Here is a 19,472-nt window from a genome sequence, read left to right as displayed (position 1 = left end):
TCACCAGCCAGAGAACTCAGCTGCCCGCCAGCCACTGAAGTATTTCTGGACACTGTCTGCCAGCTGTCCATCGGGCAGCAGTAGCTGGAGATCACCTCCCCCCTCCTGCAGTGGCCCACAGGTGCCCTGCAGCTGCCCTCTCAAGCTCCTGTCCACCATCAGGAGCAGCTCCCTAGCGCCTCTGAACTGCAGCTGGACAATGTCGGCCAGATCCAGGACGAGGCTGCCCTTGTCCATCCGGATGCTGAGCTGGGCAGTGGGCTTCAGTGGCAGCTGATCTCTCCTCACCTGGCGTCCATTCACCTAGTGTGGGAGAACAAGACGTTAGAAGACAGCGAACTTTACTCCCAAGCCCTTCCTTGTCACCAAGCTGTTCACAAATTGTCCCATCCAATCATTGACATTCCAATGACTGGCCATACGCAAATTGCCTATCCATTAACTCCCCGTCCAACCTCTTTTCACACATTGCCGTCCAATCGCTGACTTCTACTGTATGTCCACTCATCTAATCACTGACCACCCGCTGATGGTCCCATCCAATCACTTACTATCCATTGATGGTCCATCCAATTACTGACCATCCGTTAATTTTCCCATCCAATCAGTCCAATCACTGATTGTTATTTATAGCCCAACCCTCCATTCACATTCAAGATTTAATGGTCCAACCACCTATCCATTCACTGTCCAACCAAAACCATTCGCCCCCCCACACCCCCCCACCCATTCAGCCTTACCCAGGCGTTCTCGCCATTAGTCACCACAACAAAGGCACCCTTGAAGTAAGCGTAGACAGCCAACAGCTGTGGTTCCTTGCTGTTGTCACAGGCTTTGAAGTCCACCAGCAGCCGGAACCAAGGGTCAAACGAGGGGTTGGACACAGTGGCCAGGATGAAAGTGCCCACCATTTCCACTGGTACCACCTGGTCCATGAATACGTTCAGGGTCCGGTCTTCCTCGATGGAGCAGACTCTGTTCCGGTAGCACCCCCTTTGTCCATGACGCAGTTCGCAGGCAGAGGGCGGGAGGCATTGCACATTCTGACAGCTCACGGTGCCCGTGCTGATGCAGGTACAGATCTCCGTGCAGTTCGCCGTGTAGATGGTCTCGTTTACCTGTGGGTGAGAAGAGTGTCACACACCCCACAACAGTAATCTCCAATTTACACTAATTTCTTCTCAATCGGCATCCAGAATGAGGACCCACAGCTCCTCCATTGTCCATCAACTCCAGGTCATTCCAGGGAAAATCATCCCAGTGTTCGATATCTCCATAGAATTTCCTTCAACAAAGTCCCAACACATTCTCCTGGGGTCAGACACAGAGTGAAGCTCCCTCCACACCGTCCCATCACACACTCCCGGGTTCAGACACAGAGTGAAGCTCCCTCCACACCGTCCCATCACACACTCCCGGGGTCAGACACAGAGTGAAGCTCCCTCCACACCGTCCCATCACACACTCCTGGGGTCAGACACAGAGTGAAGCTCCCTCCACACCGTCCCATCACACACTCCCGGGGTCAGACACAGAGTGAAGCTCCCTCCACACCGTCCCATCACACACTCCCGGGGTCAGACACAGAGTGAAGCTCCCACCACATTGTTCCATCACACACTCCCGGGGTCAGACACAGAGTGAAGCTCCCTCCACACCGTCCCATCACACATTCCCGGGGTCAGACACAGAGTGAAGCTCCCTCCGCACCGTCCCATCACACACTCCCGGGGTCAGACACAGAGTGAAGCTCCCTCCACACCGTCCCATCACACACTCCCGGGTTCAGACACAGAGTGAAGCTCCCTCCACACCGTCCCATCACACACTCCCGGGTTCAGACACAGAGTGAAGCTCCCTCCACACCGTCCCATCACACACTCCCGGGGTCAGACACAGAGTGAAGCTCCCTCCACACCGTCCCATCACACACTCCCGGGGTCAGACACAGAGTGAAGCTCCCTCCACACCGTCCCATCGCACACTCCCGGGTTCAGACACAGAGTGAAGCTCCCTCCACACCGTCCCATCACACACTCCTGGGGTCAGACACAGAGTGAATCTCCCTCCACACCGTCCCATCGCACACTCCCGGGGTCAGACACAGAGTGAAGCTCCCTCCACACCGTCCCATCGCACACTCCCGGGGTCAGACACAGAGTGAAGCTCCCTCCACACCGTCCCATCGCACACTCCCGGGGTCAGACACAGAGTGAAGCTCCCTCCACACCGTCCCATCGCACACTCCCGGGGTCAGACACAGAGTGAAGCTCCCTCCACACCGTCCCATCGCACACTCCCGGGGTCAGACACAGAGTGAAGCTCCCTCCACACCGTCCCATCGCACACTCCCGGGGTCAGACACAGAGTGAAGCTCCCTCCACACCGTCCCATCGCACACTCCCGGGGTCAGACACAGAGTGAAGCTCCCTCCACACCGTCCCATCACACACTCCCGGGGTCAGGCACAGAGTGAAGCTCCCTCTACAGGAAACTACTCACTCCATGTGGTCTAAGAAATCCGTTACCTTGAGGTATCTGCCATGATAGACACAGCCGCAGGATTCGATGGGGACGCAGTCGGCGCCACTCAGGGCAAACCCTGGGTCACACTGGCAACCCTCGGAACAGTGGTGGTCACATGGGGTTGAGGTGATGGTCGAAGCACAGCCAGTCCCACAGGTATTAGCACACAGCTCGTAGTGGCTGTTGGCAGGACAGGACAGAGCTGGTGGGAGACATGGTTGAACAGGGTCAATGACACAGTGTAGGGCTGTCGTACCAGGGTTCGGTCGTCTGAGAGTAAGGTCATTCACTGGGATGTTTACTGGCAGGGAGTGGGGAGTGTGTGGAAAGTAGGAGGGAAGTGGGGAGGAGGGGAAGGTGTAATGAGGATAGAACCATTGCTTTAATCATTGGAATCAGTAGGTGGGAACATAATCGGACAGTTGGAGAATTGATCAGAGTGAGTGGGAGGAATTGAGGGAATATCACAGGATGATCAGTGACAGCTGGGAAGTAGGGCACTGGATGGTACGGCTGAACAGCGAGGATGTTCAAGGGTGGGCAGGGACATTCAAGGGAGGGGCAAATGGAACGGGATTTTCAGTGGAGGAGACACAAGATGTTCAGAGAAGAGGAAGTGGGATGGTCAACGATGGGACGGTTGGTGGCTGAGGAACCAGGCATAGGCACTCACGGCAGAAGTCCTTGCTCCTCCAGGCCTGGATGGAGATGCCCTCCAGCTGACAGGCCACAGCGAAAGCACGCATTGCACGACACAGCACATCCTGCTTTCCCTGGGCTGCACACAGGTCGAAAACGCATTCCTGGAAGAAGGGCGTGGGATCCACCTTTGACAGGCAGAGAGAGAAGGGCCCTGCCAGGTCTTTAATCCGGCCACAGTAGGCTCTCCCAGCAAACAGCTGGCTGTGGTCAGCTGCGCAGGTGAAGCAGGAGGATCCACAACCATGGGTGCAACCCACGGCCCCTTTATCCTGCCACGCCTCTCCAAAATGCGTCACGTTTCTGGTGGTCTTGCCATCAGGGAGGGCGAAGTCTGCGCTGCTTGTGCCAGTGTAGTCCCCACACAGACCACCCAACTGACGCCGATAGGTGCTGGGCACCCAAATATCAACTTGGTACAGCCCATCATAGGCGACTTCCAGGCTGAAGGAGGCTCGAAGCACCGTCCTGTGACCCTCGAGCTCCACCCACACCTCTTCCATCTCTTCCTCCTCCCCTACACTGGACAGCTGCACCGGCAAGTTGAACCACTCTTCATCCACCTGCAGACAAGGAAAGGGATAGAATGGGTGAGAAGGGCAGAATGACAGCAAGTGTAGTTTATTGCTGAGCATCTCAATGTGTTCCTGACTAATAGATCCTTCCAAGCTACTGAGCAAATTGCAAAGGTGGTTGAGAAGGCACATAGTCTTCATGAGACGAGAGGTAATGTTGCAGCTCCATAAACCCTGGCTAGACCACACTTGGAGTACTCTGTTCAGATCCTGTTGCCTCATTATAGGAAGGGTGTGGAAGTTTTAGAGGGGGTTCAGAAGAGATTTACCAGGATGCTTTCTGGATCAGAGAACATGTCTTATGGAGATAGGTTGAGCAAGCTAGGACTTTTCTCTCTGGAGCGAGGGAAGATGAAAGGTGACTGGATAGAAGTGCGTAAGATGAAAAGAGGCATAGATAGAGTGGACAACCAGAGACTTTTCCCCAGGGCAGAAGTAGATAATCACCAGAGGACATCCTTTTAAGGAGATTGAAGGAAAGGGGAGATATCAGAGGTAAACAGAGAGTGGCAAATGTGTGGAAGATCCTGCCAGGGGTGGTGATAGAAGCAGATACATTAGGGACATTTTAAAGTCTCTTAGGCAAATATGGGGAAGTCTAGGACCAGACGGTACAGCCTAAGGATAGACGGACTTCCGTTTAGATCAGAGATAAGGAGGAATTTCTTTAGCTGGGGAATGAGTAATCTGTGGAATTCATTGGCACAGGTGGCTGTGGAGGCCAAATCTTTGGGTATATTTATAGTGGAGGTTGATAGGTTCTTCATCAGTAAGGGAATCAAAGGTTACAGGGAGAAGGCTGGAGAATAGGGTTGAGAGGGGTAAAAAAATTAGCCATTCTGAAATAGTGGAGCAAACTTGATGGGCCAAATGACACCATTCTGCTCCGATGTGATATGGTCACATGGGTGATTGAAAAATGGAGGGCAATGTGGGAGCGAAGGGTCAGATTGATGTTGGAGTAGATTAAAAGGTCAACAGAACATTGTGGGCTGAAGGGCCTTTACTGTACGGTACCTTTCTACATTCCATGAGAGAGAGCTCTCACTCTCTCCACCACCCAGCTATCAGTCCCTCTCCAGGTCCACCGACCTCCACAGCTGATAATCGCTGGGATTCAAAACTTCCAACCACACTCACCAGCCCAAGGGAAAATTTTCTACACAGTTCAGATTTAAAGGAGTGACCCTGAATCATTCCCACTGACTGAGGGCTACTCAACATCAAACATTGCCCTCACCCTTGGGGTCTTGTGTTTGAGTTTCTTCTAAATTCCAAGGACAATATAAACTAACTGCCTCCTCTCACCTCATTAGAACAACTGTCCGGGGCTACTGAGGGACAGAGAGAACTCAGTGTATAGAAACAGGACACACACTGTAAGGTGGGGAGTAGGGAGGGACAGAGGGAACAGTGTACAAGGGCAGGACTCACACTGTAAGGTGGGGAGTAGGGAGGGACAGAGGGAACTCTGTGTACAAGGGCAGGACACACACTGTAAGGTGGGGAGTAGGGAGGGACAGAGGGAACTCAGTGTACAAGGGTAGGACACACACTGTAAGGTGGGGAGTAGGGAGGAACAGAGGGAACTCAGTGTACAAGGGCAGGACACACACTGTAAGGTGGGGAGTAGGGAGGGACAGAGGGAACTCAGTGTACAAGGGCAGGACACACACTGTAAGGTGGGGAGTAGGGAGGGACAGAGGGAACTCTGTGTACAAGGGCAGGACACACACTGTAAGGTGGGGAGTAGGGAGGGACAGAGGGAACTCAGTGTACAAGGGCAGGACACACACTGTAAGGTGGGGAGTAGGGAGGGACAGAGGGAACTCAGTGTACAAGGGCAGGACACACACTGTAAGGTGGGGAGTAGGGAGGGACAGAGGGAACTCAGTGTACAAGGGTAGGACACACACTGTAAGGTGGGGAGTAGGGAGGGACAGAGGGAACTCGGTGTACAAGGGCAGGACACACACTGTAAGGTGGGGAGTAGGGAGGAACAGAGGGAACTCAGTGTACAAGGGCAGGACACACACTGTAAGGTGGGGAGTAGGGAGGGACAGAGGGAACTCAGTGTACAAGGGAAGGACACACACTGTAAGGTGGGGAGTAGGGAGGGACAGAGGGAACAGTGTACAAGGGCAGGACACACACTGTAAGGTGGGGAGTAGGGAGGGACAGAGGGAACTCAGTGTACAAGGGCAGGACACACACTGTAAGGTGGGGAGTAGGGAGGGACAGAGGGAACTCAGTGTACAAGGGTAGGACACACACTGTAAGGTCGGGAGTAGGGAGGGACAGAGGGAACTTGGTGTACAAGGGCAGGACACACACTGTAAGGTGGGGAGTAGGGAGGAACAGAGGGAACTCAGTGTACAAGGGCAGGACACACACTGTAAGGTGGGGAGGGACAGAGGGAACTCAGTGTACAAGGGCAGAACACACACTGTAAGGTGGGGAGTAGGGAGGGACAGAGGGAACAGTGTACGAGGGCAGGACACACACTGTAAGGTGGGGAGTAGGGAGGGACAGAGGGAACAGTGTACAAGGGCAGGACACACACTGTAAGGTGGGGAGTAGGGAGGGACAGAGGGAACAGTGTACAAGGGCAGGACGCACACTGCAAGGTGGGGAGCAGGGAGGAACAGAGGGAACTCGGTGTACAAGGGCAGGACACACACTGTAAGGTGGGGAGTAGGGAGGAACAGAGGGAACTCGGTGTACAAGGGCAGGACACACACTGTAAGGTGGGGAGTAGGGAGGAACAGAGGGAACGGTGTACAAGGGCAGGACACACACTGTAAGGTGGGTAGTAGGGTGGGACAGAGGGAACTCGGTGTACAAGGGCAGGACGCACACTGCAAGGTGGGGAGCAGGGAGGAACAGAGGGAACTCGGTGTGCAAGGGCAGGACTCACACTGTAAGGTGGGGAGCAGGGAGGGACAGAGGGAACTCGGTGTACAAGGGCAGGACACACACTGTAAGGTGGGGAGTAGGGAGGAACAGAGGGAACTTGGTGTAGAAGGGCAGGACTCACACTGTAAGGTGGGGAGTAGGGAGGAACAGAGGGAACTCAGTGTACAAGGGCAGGACACACACTGTAAGGTGGGGAGTAGGGATGGACAGAGGGAACTCGGTGTACAAGGGCAGGACACACACTGTAAGGTGGGGAGTAGGGAGGGACAGAGGGAACTTGGTGTACAAGGGCAGGACACACACTGTAAGGTGGGGAGTAGGGATGGACAGAGGGAACTCGGTGTACAAGGGCAGGACACACACTGTAAGGTGGGGAGTAGGGAGGGACAGAGGGAACTTGGTGTACAAGGGCAGGACACACATTGTAAGGTGGGGAGTAGGGAGGGACAGAGGGAACTCGGTGTGCAAGGGCAGGACTCACACTGTAAGGTGGGGAGTAGGGAGGGACAGAGGGAACTCAGTGTACAAGGGCAGGACACACACTGTAAGGTGGGGAGTAGTGAGGGATAGAGGGAACTCAGTGTACAAGGGCAGGACACACACTGTAAGGTGGGGAGTAGGGAGGGACAGAGGGAACAGTGTACAAGGGCAGGACACACACTGTAAGGTGGGGAGTAGGGAGGGACAGAGGGAACAGTGTACAAGGGCAGGACGCACACTGCAAGGTGGGGAGCAGGGAGGAACAGAGGGAACTCGGTGTACAAGGGCAGGACACACACTGTAAGGTGGGGAGTAGGGAGGAACAGAGGGAACTCGGTGTACAAGGGCAGGACACACACTGTAAGGTGGGGAGTAGGGAGGAACAGAGGGAACGGTGTACAAGGGCAGGACACACACTGTAAGGTGGGTAGTAGGGTGGGACAGAGGGAACTCGGTGTACAAGGGCAGGACGCACACTGCAAGGTGGGGAGCAGGGAGGAACAGAGGGAACTCGGTGTGCAAGGGCAGGACTCACACTGTAAGGTGGGGAGCAGGGAGGGACAGAGGGAACTCGGTGTACAAGGGCAGGACACACACTGTAAGGTGGGGAGTAGGGAGGAACAGAGGGAACTTGGTGTAGAAGGGCAGGACTCACACTGTAAGGTGGGGAGTAGGGAGGAACAGAGGGAACTCAGTGTACAAGGGCAGGACACACACTGTAAGGTGGGGAGTAGGGATGGACAGAGGGAACTCGGTGTACAAGGGCAGGACACACACTGTAAGGTGGGGAGTAGGGAGGGACAGAGGGAACTTGGTGTACAAGGGCAGGACACACACTGTAAGGTGGGGAGTAGGGATGGACAGAGGGAACTCGGTGTACAAGGGCAGGACACACACTGTAAGGTGGGGAGTAGGGAGGGACAGAGGGAACTTGGTGTACAAGGGCAGGACACACATTGTAAGGTGGGGAGTAGGGAGGGACAGAGGGAACTCGGTGTGCAAGGGCAGGACTCACACTGTAAGGTGGGGAGTAGGGAGGGACAGAGGGAACAGTGTACAATGGCAGGACACACACTGTAAGGTGGGGAGTAGGGAGGGACAGAGGGAACAGTGTACAAGGGCAGGACACACACTGTAAGGTGGGGAGTAGTGAGGGATAGAGGGAACTCAGTGTACAAGGGCAGGACACACACTGTAAGGTGGGGAGTAGGGAGGGACAGAGGGAACAGTGTACAAGGGCAGGACACACACTGTAAGGTGGGGAGTAGGGAGGGACAGAGGGAACAGTGTACAAGGGCAGGACGCACACTGCAAGGTGGGGAGCAGGGAGGAACAGAGGGAACTCGGTGTACAAGGGCAGGACACACACTGTAAGGTGGGGAGTAGGGAGGAACAGAGGGAACTCGGTGTACAAGGGCAGGACACACACTGTAAGGTGGGGAGTAGGGAGGAACAGAGGGAACGGTGTACAAGGGCAGGACACACACTGTAAGGTGGGTAGTAGGGTGGGACAGAGGGAACTCGGTGTACAAGGGCAGGACGCACACTGCAAGGTGGGGAGCAGGGAGGAACAGAGGGAACTCGGTGTGCAAGGGCAGGACTCACACTGTAAGGTGGGGAGCAGGGAGGGACAGAGGGAACTCGGTGTACAAGGGCAGGACACACACTGTAAGGTGGGGAGTAGGGAGGAACAGAGGGAACTTGGTGTAGAAGGGCAGGACTCACACTGTAAGGTGGGGAGTAGGGAGGAACAGAGGGAACTCAGTGTACAAGGGCAGGACACACACTGTAAGGTGGGGAGTAGGGATGGACAGAGGGAACTCGGTGTACAAGGGCAGGACACACACTGTAAGGTGGGGAGTAGGGAGGGACAGAGGGAACTTGGTGTACAAGGGCAGGACACACACTGTAAGGTGGGGAGTAGGGATGGACAGAGGGAACTCGGTGTACAAGGGCAGGACACACACTGTAAGGTGGGGAGTAGGGAGGGACAGAGGGAACTTGGTGTACAAGGGCAGGACACACATTGTAAGGTGGGGAGTAGGGAGGGACAGAGGGAACTCGGTGTGCAAGGGCAGGACTCACACTGTAAGGTGGGGAGTAGGGAGGGACAGAGGGAACAGTGTACAATGGCAGGACACACACTGTAAGGTGGGGAGTAGGGAGGGACAGAGGGAACTCAGTGTACAAGGGCAGGACACACACTGTAAGGTGGGGAGTAGTGAGGGATAGAGGGAACTCAGTGTACAAGGGCAGGACACACACTGTAAGGTGGGGAGTAGTGAGGGATAGAGGGAACTCAGTGTACAAGGGCAGGACACACACTGTAAGGTGGGGAGTAGGGATGGACAGAGGGAACTCAGTGTACAAGGGCAGGACACACACTGTAAGGTGGGGAGTAGGGAGGGACAGAGGGAACAGTGTACAAGGGCAGGACACACACTGTAAGGTGGGGAGTAGGGAGGGACAGAGGGAACAGTGTACAAGGGCAGGACGCACACTGCAAGGTGGGGAGCAGGGAGGAACAGAGGGAACTCGGTGTACAAGGGCAGGACACACACTGTAAGGTGGGGAGTAGGGAGGAACAGAGGGAACTCGGTGTACAAGGGCAGGACACACACTGTAAGGTGGGGAGTAGGGAGGAACAGAGGGAACGGTGTACAAGGGCAGGACACACACTGTAAGGTGGGTAGTAGGGTGGGACAGAGGGAACTCGGTGTACAAGGGCAGGACGCACACTGCAAGGTGGGGAGCAGGGAGGAACAGAGGGAACTCGGTGTGCAAGGGCAGGACTCACACTGTAAGGTGGGGAGCAGGGAGGGACAGAGGGAACTCGGTGTACAAGGGCAGGACACACACTGTAAGGTGGGGAGTAGGGAGGAACAGAGGGAACTTGGTGTAGAAGGGCAGGACTCACACTGTAAGGTGGGGAGTAGGGAGGAACAGAGGGAACTCAGTGTACAAGGGCAGGACACACACTGTAAGGTGGGGAGTAGGGATGGACAGAGGGAACTCGGTGTACAAGGGCAGGACACACACTGTAAGGTGGGGAGTAGGGAGGGACAGAGGGAACTTGGTGTACAAGGGCAGGACACACACTGTAAGGTGGGGAGTAGGGATGGACAGAGGGAACTCGGTGTACAAGGGCAGGACACACACTGTAAGGTGGGGAGTAGGGAGGGACAGAGGGAACTTGGTGTACAAGGGCAGGACACACATTGTAAGGTGGGGAGTAGGGAGGGACAGAGGGAACTCGGTGTGCAAGGGCAGGACTCACACTGTAAGGTGGGGAGTAGGGAGGGACAGAGGGAACAGTGTACAATGGCAGGACACACACTGTAAGGTGGGGAGTAGGGAGGGACAGAGGGAACAGTGTACAAGGGCAGGACACACACTGTAAGGTGGGGAGTAGTGAGGGATAGAGGGAACTCAGTGTACAAGGGCAGGACACACACTGTAAGGTGGGGAGTAGGGAGGGACAGAGGGAACAGTGTACAAGGGCAGGACACACACTGTAAGGTGGGGAGTAGGGAGGGACAGAGGGAACTCAGTGTACAAGGGCAGGACACACACTGTAAGGTGGGGAGTAGGGAGGGACAGAGGGAACTCGGTGTACAAGGGCAGGACACACACTGTAAGGTGGGGAGTAGGGAGGGACAGAGGGAACAGTGTACAAGGGCAGGACACACACTAAGGTGGGGAGTAGGGAGGGACAGAGGGAACTCGGTGTACAAGGGCAGGACACACACTGTAAGGTGGGGAGTAGGGAGGGACAGAGGGAACAGTGTACAAGGGCAGGACACACACTGTAAGGTGGGGAGTAGGGAGGGACAGAGGGAACTCAGTGTACAAGGGCAGGACTCACACTGTAAGGTGGGGAGTAGGGAGGGACAGAGGGAACTCAGTGTACAAGGGCAGGACACACACTGTAAGGTGGGGAGTAGTGAGGGACAGAGGGAACAGTGTACAAGGGCAGGACACACACTGTAAGGTGGGGAGTAGGGAGGGACAGAGGGAACTCAGTGTACAAGGGCAGGACACACACTGTAAGGTGGGGAGTAGGGTGGGACAGAGGGAACAGTGTACAAGGGCAGGACACACACTGTAAGGTGGGGAGTAGGGAGGGACAGAGGGAACAGTGTACAAGGGCAGGACACACACTGTAAGGTGGGGAGTAGGGAGGGACAGAGGGAACTCAGTGTACAAGGGCAGGACACACACTGTAAGGTGGGGAGTAGGGAGGGACAGAGGGAACTCGGTGTACAAGGGCAGGACACACACTGTAAGGTGGGGAGTAGGGAGGGACAGAGGGAACTCGGTGTACAAGGGCAGGACACACACTGTAAGGTGGGGAGTAGGGAGGGACAGAGGGAACAGTGTACAAGGGCAGGACACACACTGTAAGGTGGGGAGTAGGGAGGGACAGAGGGAACTCAGTGTACAAGGGCAGGACTCACACTGTAAGGTGGGGAGTAGGGAGGGACAGAGGGAACTCGGTGTACAAGGGCAGGACACACACTATGAGGTGGGTAGTAGGGTGGGACAGAGGGAACTCGGTGTACAAGGGCAGGACACACACTGCAAGGTGGGGAGTAGGGAGGGACAGAGGGAACAGTGTACAAGGGCAGGACACACACTGTAAGGTGGGGAGTAGGGAGGGACAGAGGGAACTCGGTGTACAAGGGCAGGACACACACTGTAAGGTGGGGAGTAGGGAGGGACAGAGGGAACTCGGTGTACAAGGGCAGGACACACACTATGAGGTGGGTAGTAGGGTGGGACAGAGGGAACTCGGTGTACAAGGGCAGGACACACACTGTAAGGTGGGGAGTAGGGAGGGACAGAGGGAACAGTGTACAAGGGCAGGACTCACACTGTAAGGTGGGGAGTAGGGAGGGACAGAGGGAACTCAGTGTACAAGGGCAGGACACACACTGTAAGGTGGGGAGTAGGGAGGGACAGAGGGAACAGTGTACAAGGGCAGGACACACACTGTAAGGTGGGGAGTAGGGAGGGACAGAGGGAACTCGGTGTACAAGGGCAGGACACACACTGTAAGGTGGGGAGTAGGGAGGGACAGAGGGAACTCGGTGTACAAGGGCAGGACACACACTGTAAGGTGGGGAGTAGGGAGGGACAGAGGGAACTCGGTGTACAAGGGCAGGACACACACTGTAAGGTGGGGAGTAGGGAGGGACAGAGGGAACTCGGTGTACAAGGGCAGGACACACACTGTAAGGTGGGGAGCAGGGAGGAACAGAGGGAACTCGGTGTACAAGGGCAGGACACACACTGTAAGGTGGGGAGTAGGGAGGGACAGAGGGAACTCGGTGTACAAGGGCAGGACACACACTGTAAGGTGGGGAGTAGGGAGGGACAGAGGGAACTCGGTGTACAAGGGCAGGACACACACTGTAAGGTGGGGAGTAGGGAGGGACAGAGGGAACAGTGTACAAGGGCAGGACACACACTGTAAGGTGGGGAGTAGGGAGGGACAGAGGGAACTCGGTGTACAAGGGCAGGACACACACTGTAAGGTGGGGAGCAGGGAGGGACAGAGGGAACAGTGTACAAGGGCAGGACACACACTGTAAGGTGGGGAGTAGGGAGGGACAGAGGGAACAGTGTACAAGGGCAGGACACACACTGTAAGGTGGGGAGTAGGGAGGGACAGAGGGAACAGTGTACAAGGGCAGGACACACACTGTAAGGTGGGGAGTAGGGAGGGACAGAGGGAACTCGGTGTACAAGGGCAGGACACACACTGTAAGGTGGGGAGTAGGGAGGAACAGAGGGAACTCGGTGTACAAGGGCAGGACACACACTGTAAGGTGGGGAGTAGGGAGGGACAGAGGGAACTCGGTGTACAAGGGCAGGACACACACTGTAAGGTGGGGAGTAGGGAGGAACAGAGGGAACTCGGTTTACAAGGGCAGGACACACACTGTAAGGTGGGGAGTAGGGAGGAACAGAGGGAACGGTGTACAAGGGCAGGACACACACTGTAAGGTGGGGAGTAGGGAGGGACAGAGGGAACTCGGTGTACAAGGGCAGGACACACACTGTAAGGTGGGGAGTAGGGAGGGACAGAGGGAACAGTGTACAAGGGCAGGACACACTCTGTAAGGTGGGGAGTAGGGAGGGACAGAGGGAACAGTGTACAAGGGCAGGACACACACTGTAAGGTGGGGAGTAGGGAGGGACAGAGGGAACAATGTACAAGGGCAGGACACACACTGTAAGGTGGGGAGTAGGGTGGGACAGAGGGAACTCAGTGTACAAGGGCAGGACACACACTGTAAGGTGGGGAGTAGGGAGGGACAGAGGGAACAGTGTACAAGGGCAGGACACACACTGTAAGGTGGGGAGTAGGGAGGGACAGAGGGAACTCAGTGTACAAGGGCAGGACACACACTGTAAGGTGGGGAGTAGGGAGGGACAGAGGGAACAGTGTACAAGGGCAGGACATACACTGAAAGGTGGGGTGTAGGGAGGAACAGAGGGACCTTGGTGTACAAAAATAAGACACACACCATGACTGGCAGGGAGTATTGAACAGGAGGCCATTAGTGTGCAAGGGTAGAACACAGCGTGATTGGTGGAGAGTGTTGTGAAATTGAGGAACCTCAGTGTACAATGGTCAGACACACAATCTGACTGGTGGGGAGTAATGAAGAGAGACCTCAGTGTATGAGGATTAAGTAAAGGAATTTCTTCTGGTCCTTGTCCTGGAATCAAACAGAATGGTTGTCCATGGGACTGTCCCAGTCTCACCTGGATCTGTCTACTCCTCAGAGAGGTGGGCAGATCATTCACTATACTTAAGCTGCAGCTATATAAATGTTTGAAAGAAGGAAAAATTGAGGGTTATGGGGACAGTAGTTATGTGCAGGGGCTAGAGGGATTCACAGAGACAGAGCAGGGTGTCGGGAAGGAGGGAGGACAAACAGCTGGTCTCCTGACTCACCTTCACTCTCCCACGGACTCCGGGCTCCAAGATGAAGTGGTGTCCGGCGACTAAAACCATGACCCGGCGGGTGACGTTGACCCCACTGCGGCCGCCCCAAGGCCTATTCTCCACCTTGACACTGAAGTGGGGAAGACCGCCGCTGCCCGCCCCATCCTTCACTCCGCTTAGCAGATAGGCGCAGGAGCCGCTGAACTGAAAGTGTTTGCCGTCCAGCGCGAGGTAGTGTGGGTCACCCGAGGCGATGCAGCGGGCACCACCCTCCGGGAAACAGCCCCACTTGCCCTGGCGAAGTTGGCAGCCCTCACCAACCCTGCAGTGGTGGGGCTGACATTGCATCTGGCCCCCACCCAGGCACTTGCATTTACTTCGGCAGACTGGCTCCTGGTAGGACACCTCACCCTGACGCAGGTAGGAACCACGGTGGAAACAGCCGCAGCGGGAGTGGTGCACACACTCACCCCCCGCCTCCAGCAGGTACCCCTCCTCACACTGGCAGCCCTCCAGGCAGTGACCCCCGCACACAGCCCTGTCTTCATTGCCGCCAGTGTCCGTGTCCCAGCCCCGCAGGCTGGCACATGAAGTCGGGCAGGGGGAGCCACACAGGACATAGCTGGAGTGGGCAGGGCAGGAGAGCTCTGTGGAGGGAGATGGGACAGGAGGGGTGGGCAGAGAGGGCAGGGGAGGCACAAAGCGGATGAGAGGGAGAGGAAAAGGAACAGAGAGGGAGATGCAGTTAGTGTGGGCATAGGTTAATACACAGTCCTCACACCATTCCCTGTCATGTGACCACGTCCGGACCCTAAACCCCTCCCCTTCAGCCCCAACACCCCTGTCCATCACTGCGACCCACTCCAGCACCAACACCCCTCCTATTCTCTGTGACCTCCTCTGGCCCCTACACCCCTCCTCTTCAAAGTGACCTCTTCTGGCTCCACACCTCTCCGTCTCTGTGGCCCCCTCTGGCCCCTACACTGCTCCGCATTTCTGTATTTACCCCTACGGCCGCAACACACCTCCTCTCCCTGTCTCGGTGGCCCCCTCTGGCCCCTACACTGCTCCGTATTTCTGTATTTACCCCTACGGCCGCAACACACCCCCTCTGGCCCCTACACTGCTCCGCATTTCTGTATTTACCCCTATGGCCACGACACACCTCCTCTCCCTGTCTCGGTGGCCCCCTCTGGCCCCTACACTGCTCCACATTTCTGTATTTACCCCTATGGCCGCGACACACCTCCTCTCCCTGTCTCGGTGACCCGCTCTGGCCCCTACACTGCTCCGCATTTCTGTATTTCCCCCTACGGCCGCGACACACCTCCTCTCCCTGTCTCTGCGGCCCCCTCTGGCCCCTACACTTCTCCGCATTTCTGTATTTCCCCCTACGGCCGCGACACACCTCCTCTCCCTGTCTCTGCGACCCCCTCTGGCCCCTACACTGCTCCGCATTTCTGTATTTCCCCCTATGGCCGCGACACACCTCCTCTCCCTGTCTCTGTGACCCCCTCTGGCCCCTACACTGCTCCGCATTTCTGTATTTCCCCCTACGGCCGCGACACACCTCCTCTCCCTGTCTCTGCGGCCCCCTCTGGCCCCTACACTGCTCCACATTTCTGTATTTCCCCCTACGGCTGCGACACACCTCCTCTCCCTGTCTCGGTGACCCGCTCCAGCCACGACACCCCTCCTGATCACTGTGACACCAGCCGGGCTTTCCCAACCCCTTCCTGTTGCCACAACCTCCTCCAACCCCTACAGTCCTTCATGGCTCCCTCCCTATCCCCACACCGATGACGGCAAACATTCACCACAGAAGCCGCGTCCCCTCCAGGGGTGGACCTCGGCCCCTTCCATCTGGCAGGCAGCGGTGTAGATCCCCAGCGCCTCGCACAGGATGTCCTGGCGGCCACCATTCAGGCACAAGTCAAACAGGCAGTCCTGGTAGTAGGGGTCAGGATCCACCTTGGCGTGGCAGTCGCGGAACGGCCCCAACTTGCTGATGAGGCGGCCGCAGAGGTCCGGGGCAGCATATACCCGCTGCTTGGCACTGCTGCAGTGCGGGCAGTTCCCCGTGCAGCCCGAGACGCAGCCCGGCGTGCGTTCCACCTCCCAGGCAATGCCGAAGGCCTGGGCGTTGTCCACCTCCCGTCCGTCTGGCAAGATTAGATCCCCCCGCGCCCAGCCATCGTAGTTGCCGCACAGACCGCAGACGGCACCGGTGTAGGTGCTGGGCAGGCTGAGCGTCAGCCAGCTGTCCCAGTCAAAGGTCAGAATCAGGCCGAAGTCTGTCTGCAGCTCCGCAGCACGGCCCCTCCACTGCACCCACACCCCAGCCCTTTCCACCTGGGCCGGGAGACTGTACAGTACGCCGTCCACCTGTGAGGGGAAGCGAGGGGTGAAGGTTTGAGACAGGGTTGTCCCTCCACAGTGTTCCCTCCTCCCTCACCGCCCACTGTGCCTCCGAACCACTCCTCCCACAGCACTCCCTCCTCACCGCCCCTTCGCAGAGCGTTCCACCCCTCACCCCCTCCCACAGAACTCCCTCCTCACCCCTTCCTACAGCACCACGTGGTGTCCCACAGCACAACCCATTGGGCCTACGAAGAGGAGGTGGGTGCTGGCACAGAGGCAGTGAGGATGCGGGGATTGGGGAGGAACCAAGAGGGGAGTGTGTGGGTACACGGGGAGAGGGTCCTGGAACAAGCAGGCTTCTTTAGGAACTCAGTAGGTCACAAAGCTTCCGTGGAGGGAGTTAGACAGTCAACATTTTGGAATGAGAGGATAGAGGGGAGATGGGCAGTGAGGGGGAAGGGGTGGGGAAAAGTTGGCAGGCGAGGTGGGGGACAGGAAGAGGGTGAGGGGTCTGGGAGACAGCCCAGAGCGTCAGATGGTGGGATCTGACAGCAGGATGGAACAGGGAGGGAAGTGGGAAGGGCAGACGTGATCAGAAGGGTGAGGGAGAGCAGGTTTACCGAGGTTGGAGCGTTCGCTGTTCACACCATTGGGGGGGTAAGCTACCCTGTAGGGAAGGGGGTGGGGGGACTGAGGTGCTCTTCCTCAGTTCATGTTCCACTTCACCCGGTGGGGTGGTCTGAGGACAGACAGGCAAAGGTTTGGAGGGCTATGGGGCAAACAGGACCGGCTTAGACAGCTGTCTGTGTCAGCAGGGAGTGGTCAGACTGCAGAACCAATGGTCTCTGTGATGGACAGCCTGGTGCAGGAATTGGGAGCGGATTTCAGACAGCCAGAAACCGGGGACACCATCAGAACAATCTAGACAGGGAGAAGGTAGGTTTGGGGGAAGGGTGCATAATGGGACGGGGAGGAGGGGAGATAGCGATCAGTGATAGGACTGTGTCGTGGAGGGCGGCAGTTGTGTCTTTGGGACAGGGAACGGGGGATGGTGATGGTTGTTGGGGACTCTAGTGACTGTGGTCTTCCCCATGCCCTCCCACTCTCCACCCCTCCTCTCCCATCCCCACCCGTTACCAATCCAGTCCCCCACACTCACCAGCACCCTCCAGGGGAAGTGGGCGCTGAGGGCCAGCGAAGTGCCGTTGAGCAGCAGAGTGACCTCATGTGTGTAAGAGACAGCCGTGTTGCCCCTGTGCTGATTACGGACTCGCACCTGGAAGGGGACCAGCCCCTCCCTCCTGGGCCGCCCCCCTTCGTCCTTGCACAGCCCTGCAAACTGGTAGACGCAGGTGCCCATGAAGTCAAACCGGACACCGTCGAAGGTGTAGTAGTGGGGGTAACCGCGGGCCGAGCAGGAGGCACGGCCAGCGGGGAGGCAGCCCTGTTTGCTGCAGATCTCTCCGGGCCCACAACCCCGCCGCTCTTCGCAGTCTGCCTGCTGCGTCCTAGGCCGGCACACACAGCGTAGGCCGCAGCCCGCCCCGGGCCAGAAGACCTGACCGGGCCTGTAGCGCAGGCCACTGTGGACACAGCCGCAAGCTTCCTCCACTGGCTGGCATTTCCCCTCCACCATCACTCTCCCCTCATCACAGGTGCAGGTCTCAATGCAGGGCCGTGGACAGGGGGACGTCCCCTCTGGGTCCTCGCAGCTCGGCGGGCAGGCACGACCGCACTCCTCGTAGTGGCTGTGGAGTGGGCAGTCCTTTGCTGTGGGGTGGTGTGGGAGAAAATAGGAGAGAGTGAGACAGGGAGGGGGGAGAGGGGGGAGAGAGGGGAGGGGGGAAGAAAGGGGAGGGGGAGAGAGGAAAAAGAGGTGGAAAAGGCATAGATCCCTCAATTGTACAACCTCTCTACACCAATTCATTTTACACTCCCCACTCCTCTTCTGTCTACTCTCCCCCCCCACCCCCGTATCTCCCCTCCGTCCTCTTTCAAACCCTCCCCTCTCCCTCTCCTTTCACTTCTCCTGTTGGTCTCTTGCTCCACTCTCCCTCTAACAGTCTCCCTTCTCCCTCTACCCTCCCTTCTCACCCCGTTCACTCCACCACTCCTTCCCACCTCCTTTTGCTCTCTCCAACTCTCTACTCCTTCACTCTCCCTGTCCCCTTTTGTCCCCATCCTTCTCCTTTTATCCTATCTGGATGACCCCCAAATTCACTCTCTTCCCCTCTACCCTCTTGTTACTCCCCGACTCCCCTACCTGTATCCCTCTCTCCTATCTCTCCCTGTACCCTTTCAGTAACCCCCCCCCCCCCCACCCACCCACTGACCCTCACAGGGTAATGAGTACACACACACACACACAGGCCAACCTCTCCCTGTCCCCTACTTACGACAGGAAGTTCTGGTCCGCCAGTTTGTCACCATGATTCCTTTGTGCTGGCATTCAGTGGCATATGCCTGCAACGCCTGGCACAGCAGCAACCTTGACCCCTGGTACAGGCAGACGTCATAGATGCAGTTGTCCATGAAGGGCTTGTGATCCACCTTGGGGTGGCACTCCCCGAAGACATCCTCCAGCATCCCGCAGAAATCCGGGCCAGCGTAGCGGGTCTTGTCGGCGTCCAGGCAGGTGGGGCAGCTACCCATGCAATGATCCCAGCAGAACGGGTCGCGGTCCTTCACTTTCCAGCTCCGCGCCCACTCCAGCACAGATGGGGCCTGCGTGCTGTTGGGGAAGAACATGTCATCGCTCTCTATCCCGTTGAAGTTGCCGCAAAGACCACAGACGTTCCGGAAGTAACTGCTGGACAGGGTGACTAACAGGAACCAGTTCCAATCATAGAATACCCGCAGGCCAAAGTCAGTGTCCACCTCAGCAGAGGTTCCCTGTTGAGACAGCCGCAGTCTCCCACCCTCCAGGGTCATGGGCAGCTGGGTCTTGATGCCGTCTA

General features: G+C 57.0%; 1 protein-coding gene across 1 annotated transcript in view; it reads right to left on the bottom strand.

The window, feature by feature from the left end:
- Positions 1-19,472, bottom strand: part of LOC140732962 (IgGFc-binding protein-like) — a 64,163-nt gene that overhangs the window by 732 nt on the left and 43,959 nt on the right. The window contains exons 13-20 of the mRNA XM_073055697.1: positions 18,912-19,472; positions 17,675-18,285; positions 15,972-16,539; positions 14,164-14,801; positions 3,200-3,788; positions 2,529-2,728; positions 741-1,118; positions 5-303 (exon numbers count right to left, since the gene is read on the bottom strand). The exon at positions 18,912-19,472 is cut by the window's right edge and continues 1 nt beyond it. Coding sequence (XP_072911798.1) covers positions 5-303; positions 741-1,118; positions 2,529-2,728; positions 3,200-3,788; positions 14,164-14,801; positions 15,972-16,539; positions 17,675-18,285; positions 18,912-19,472 — 3,844 coding nt within the window. The remainder of the gene's footprint in view (positions 1-4; positions 304-740; positions 1,119-2,528; positions 2,729-3,199; positions 3,789-14,163; positions 14,802-15,971; positions 16,540-17,674; positions 18,286-18,911) is intronic.

The sequence above is a fragment of the Hemitrygon akajei genome, chromosome 1 (genome assembly GCF_048418815.1).
Source record: "Hemitrygon akajei chromosome 1, sHemAka1.3, whole genome shotgun sequence".
NCBI classification, from domain to species: Eukaryota; Metazoa; Chordata; class Chondrichthyes; order Myliobatiformes; family Dasyatidae; genus Hemitrygon; species Hemitrygon akajei.
This window is presented reverse-complemented; position numbering and strand designations above follow the sequence as displayed.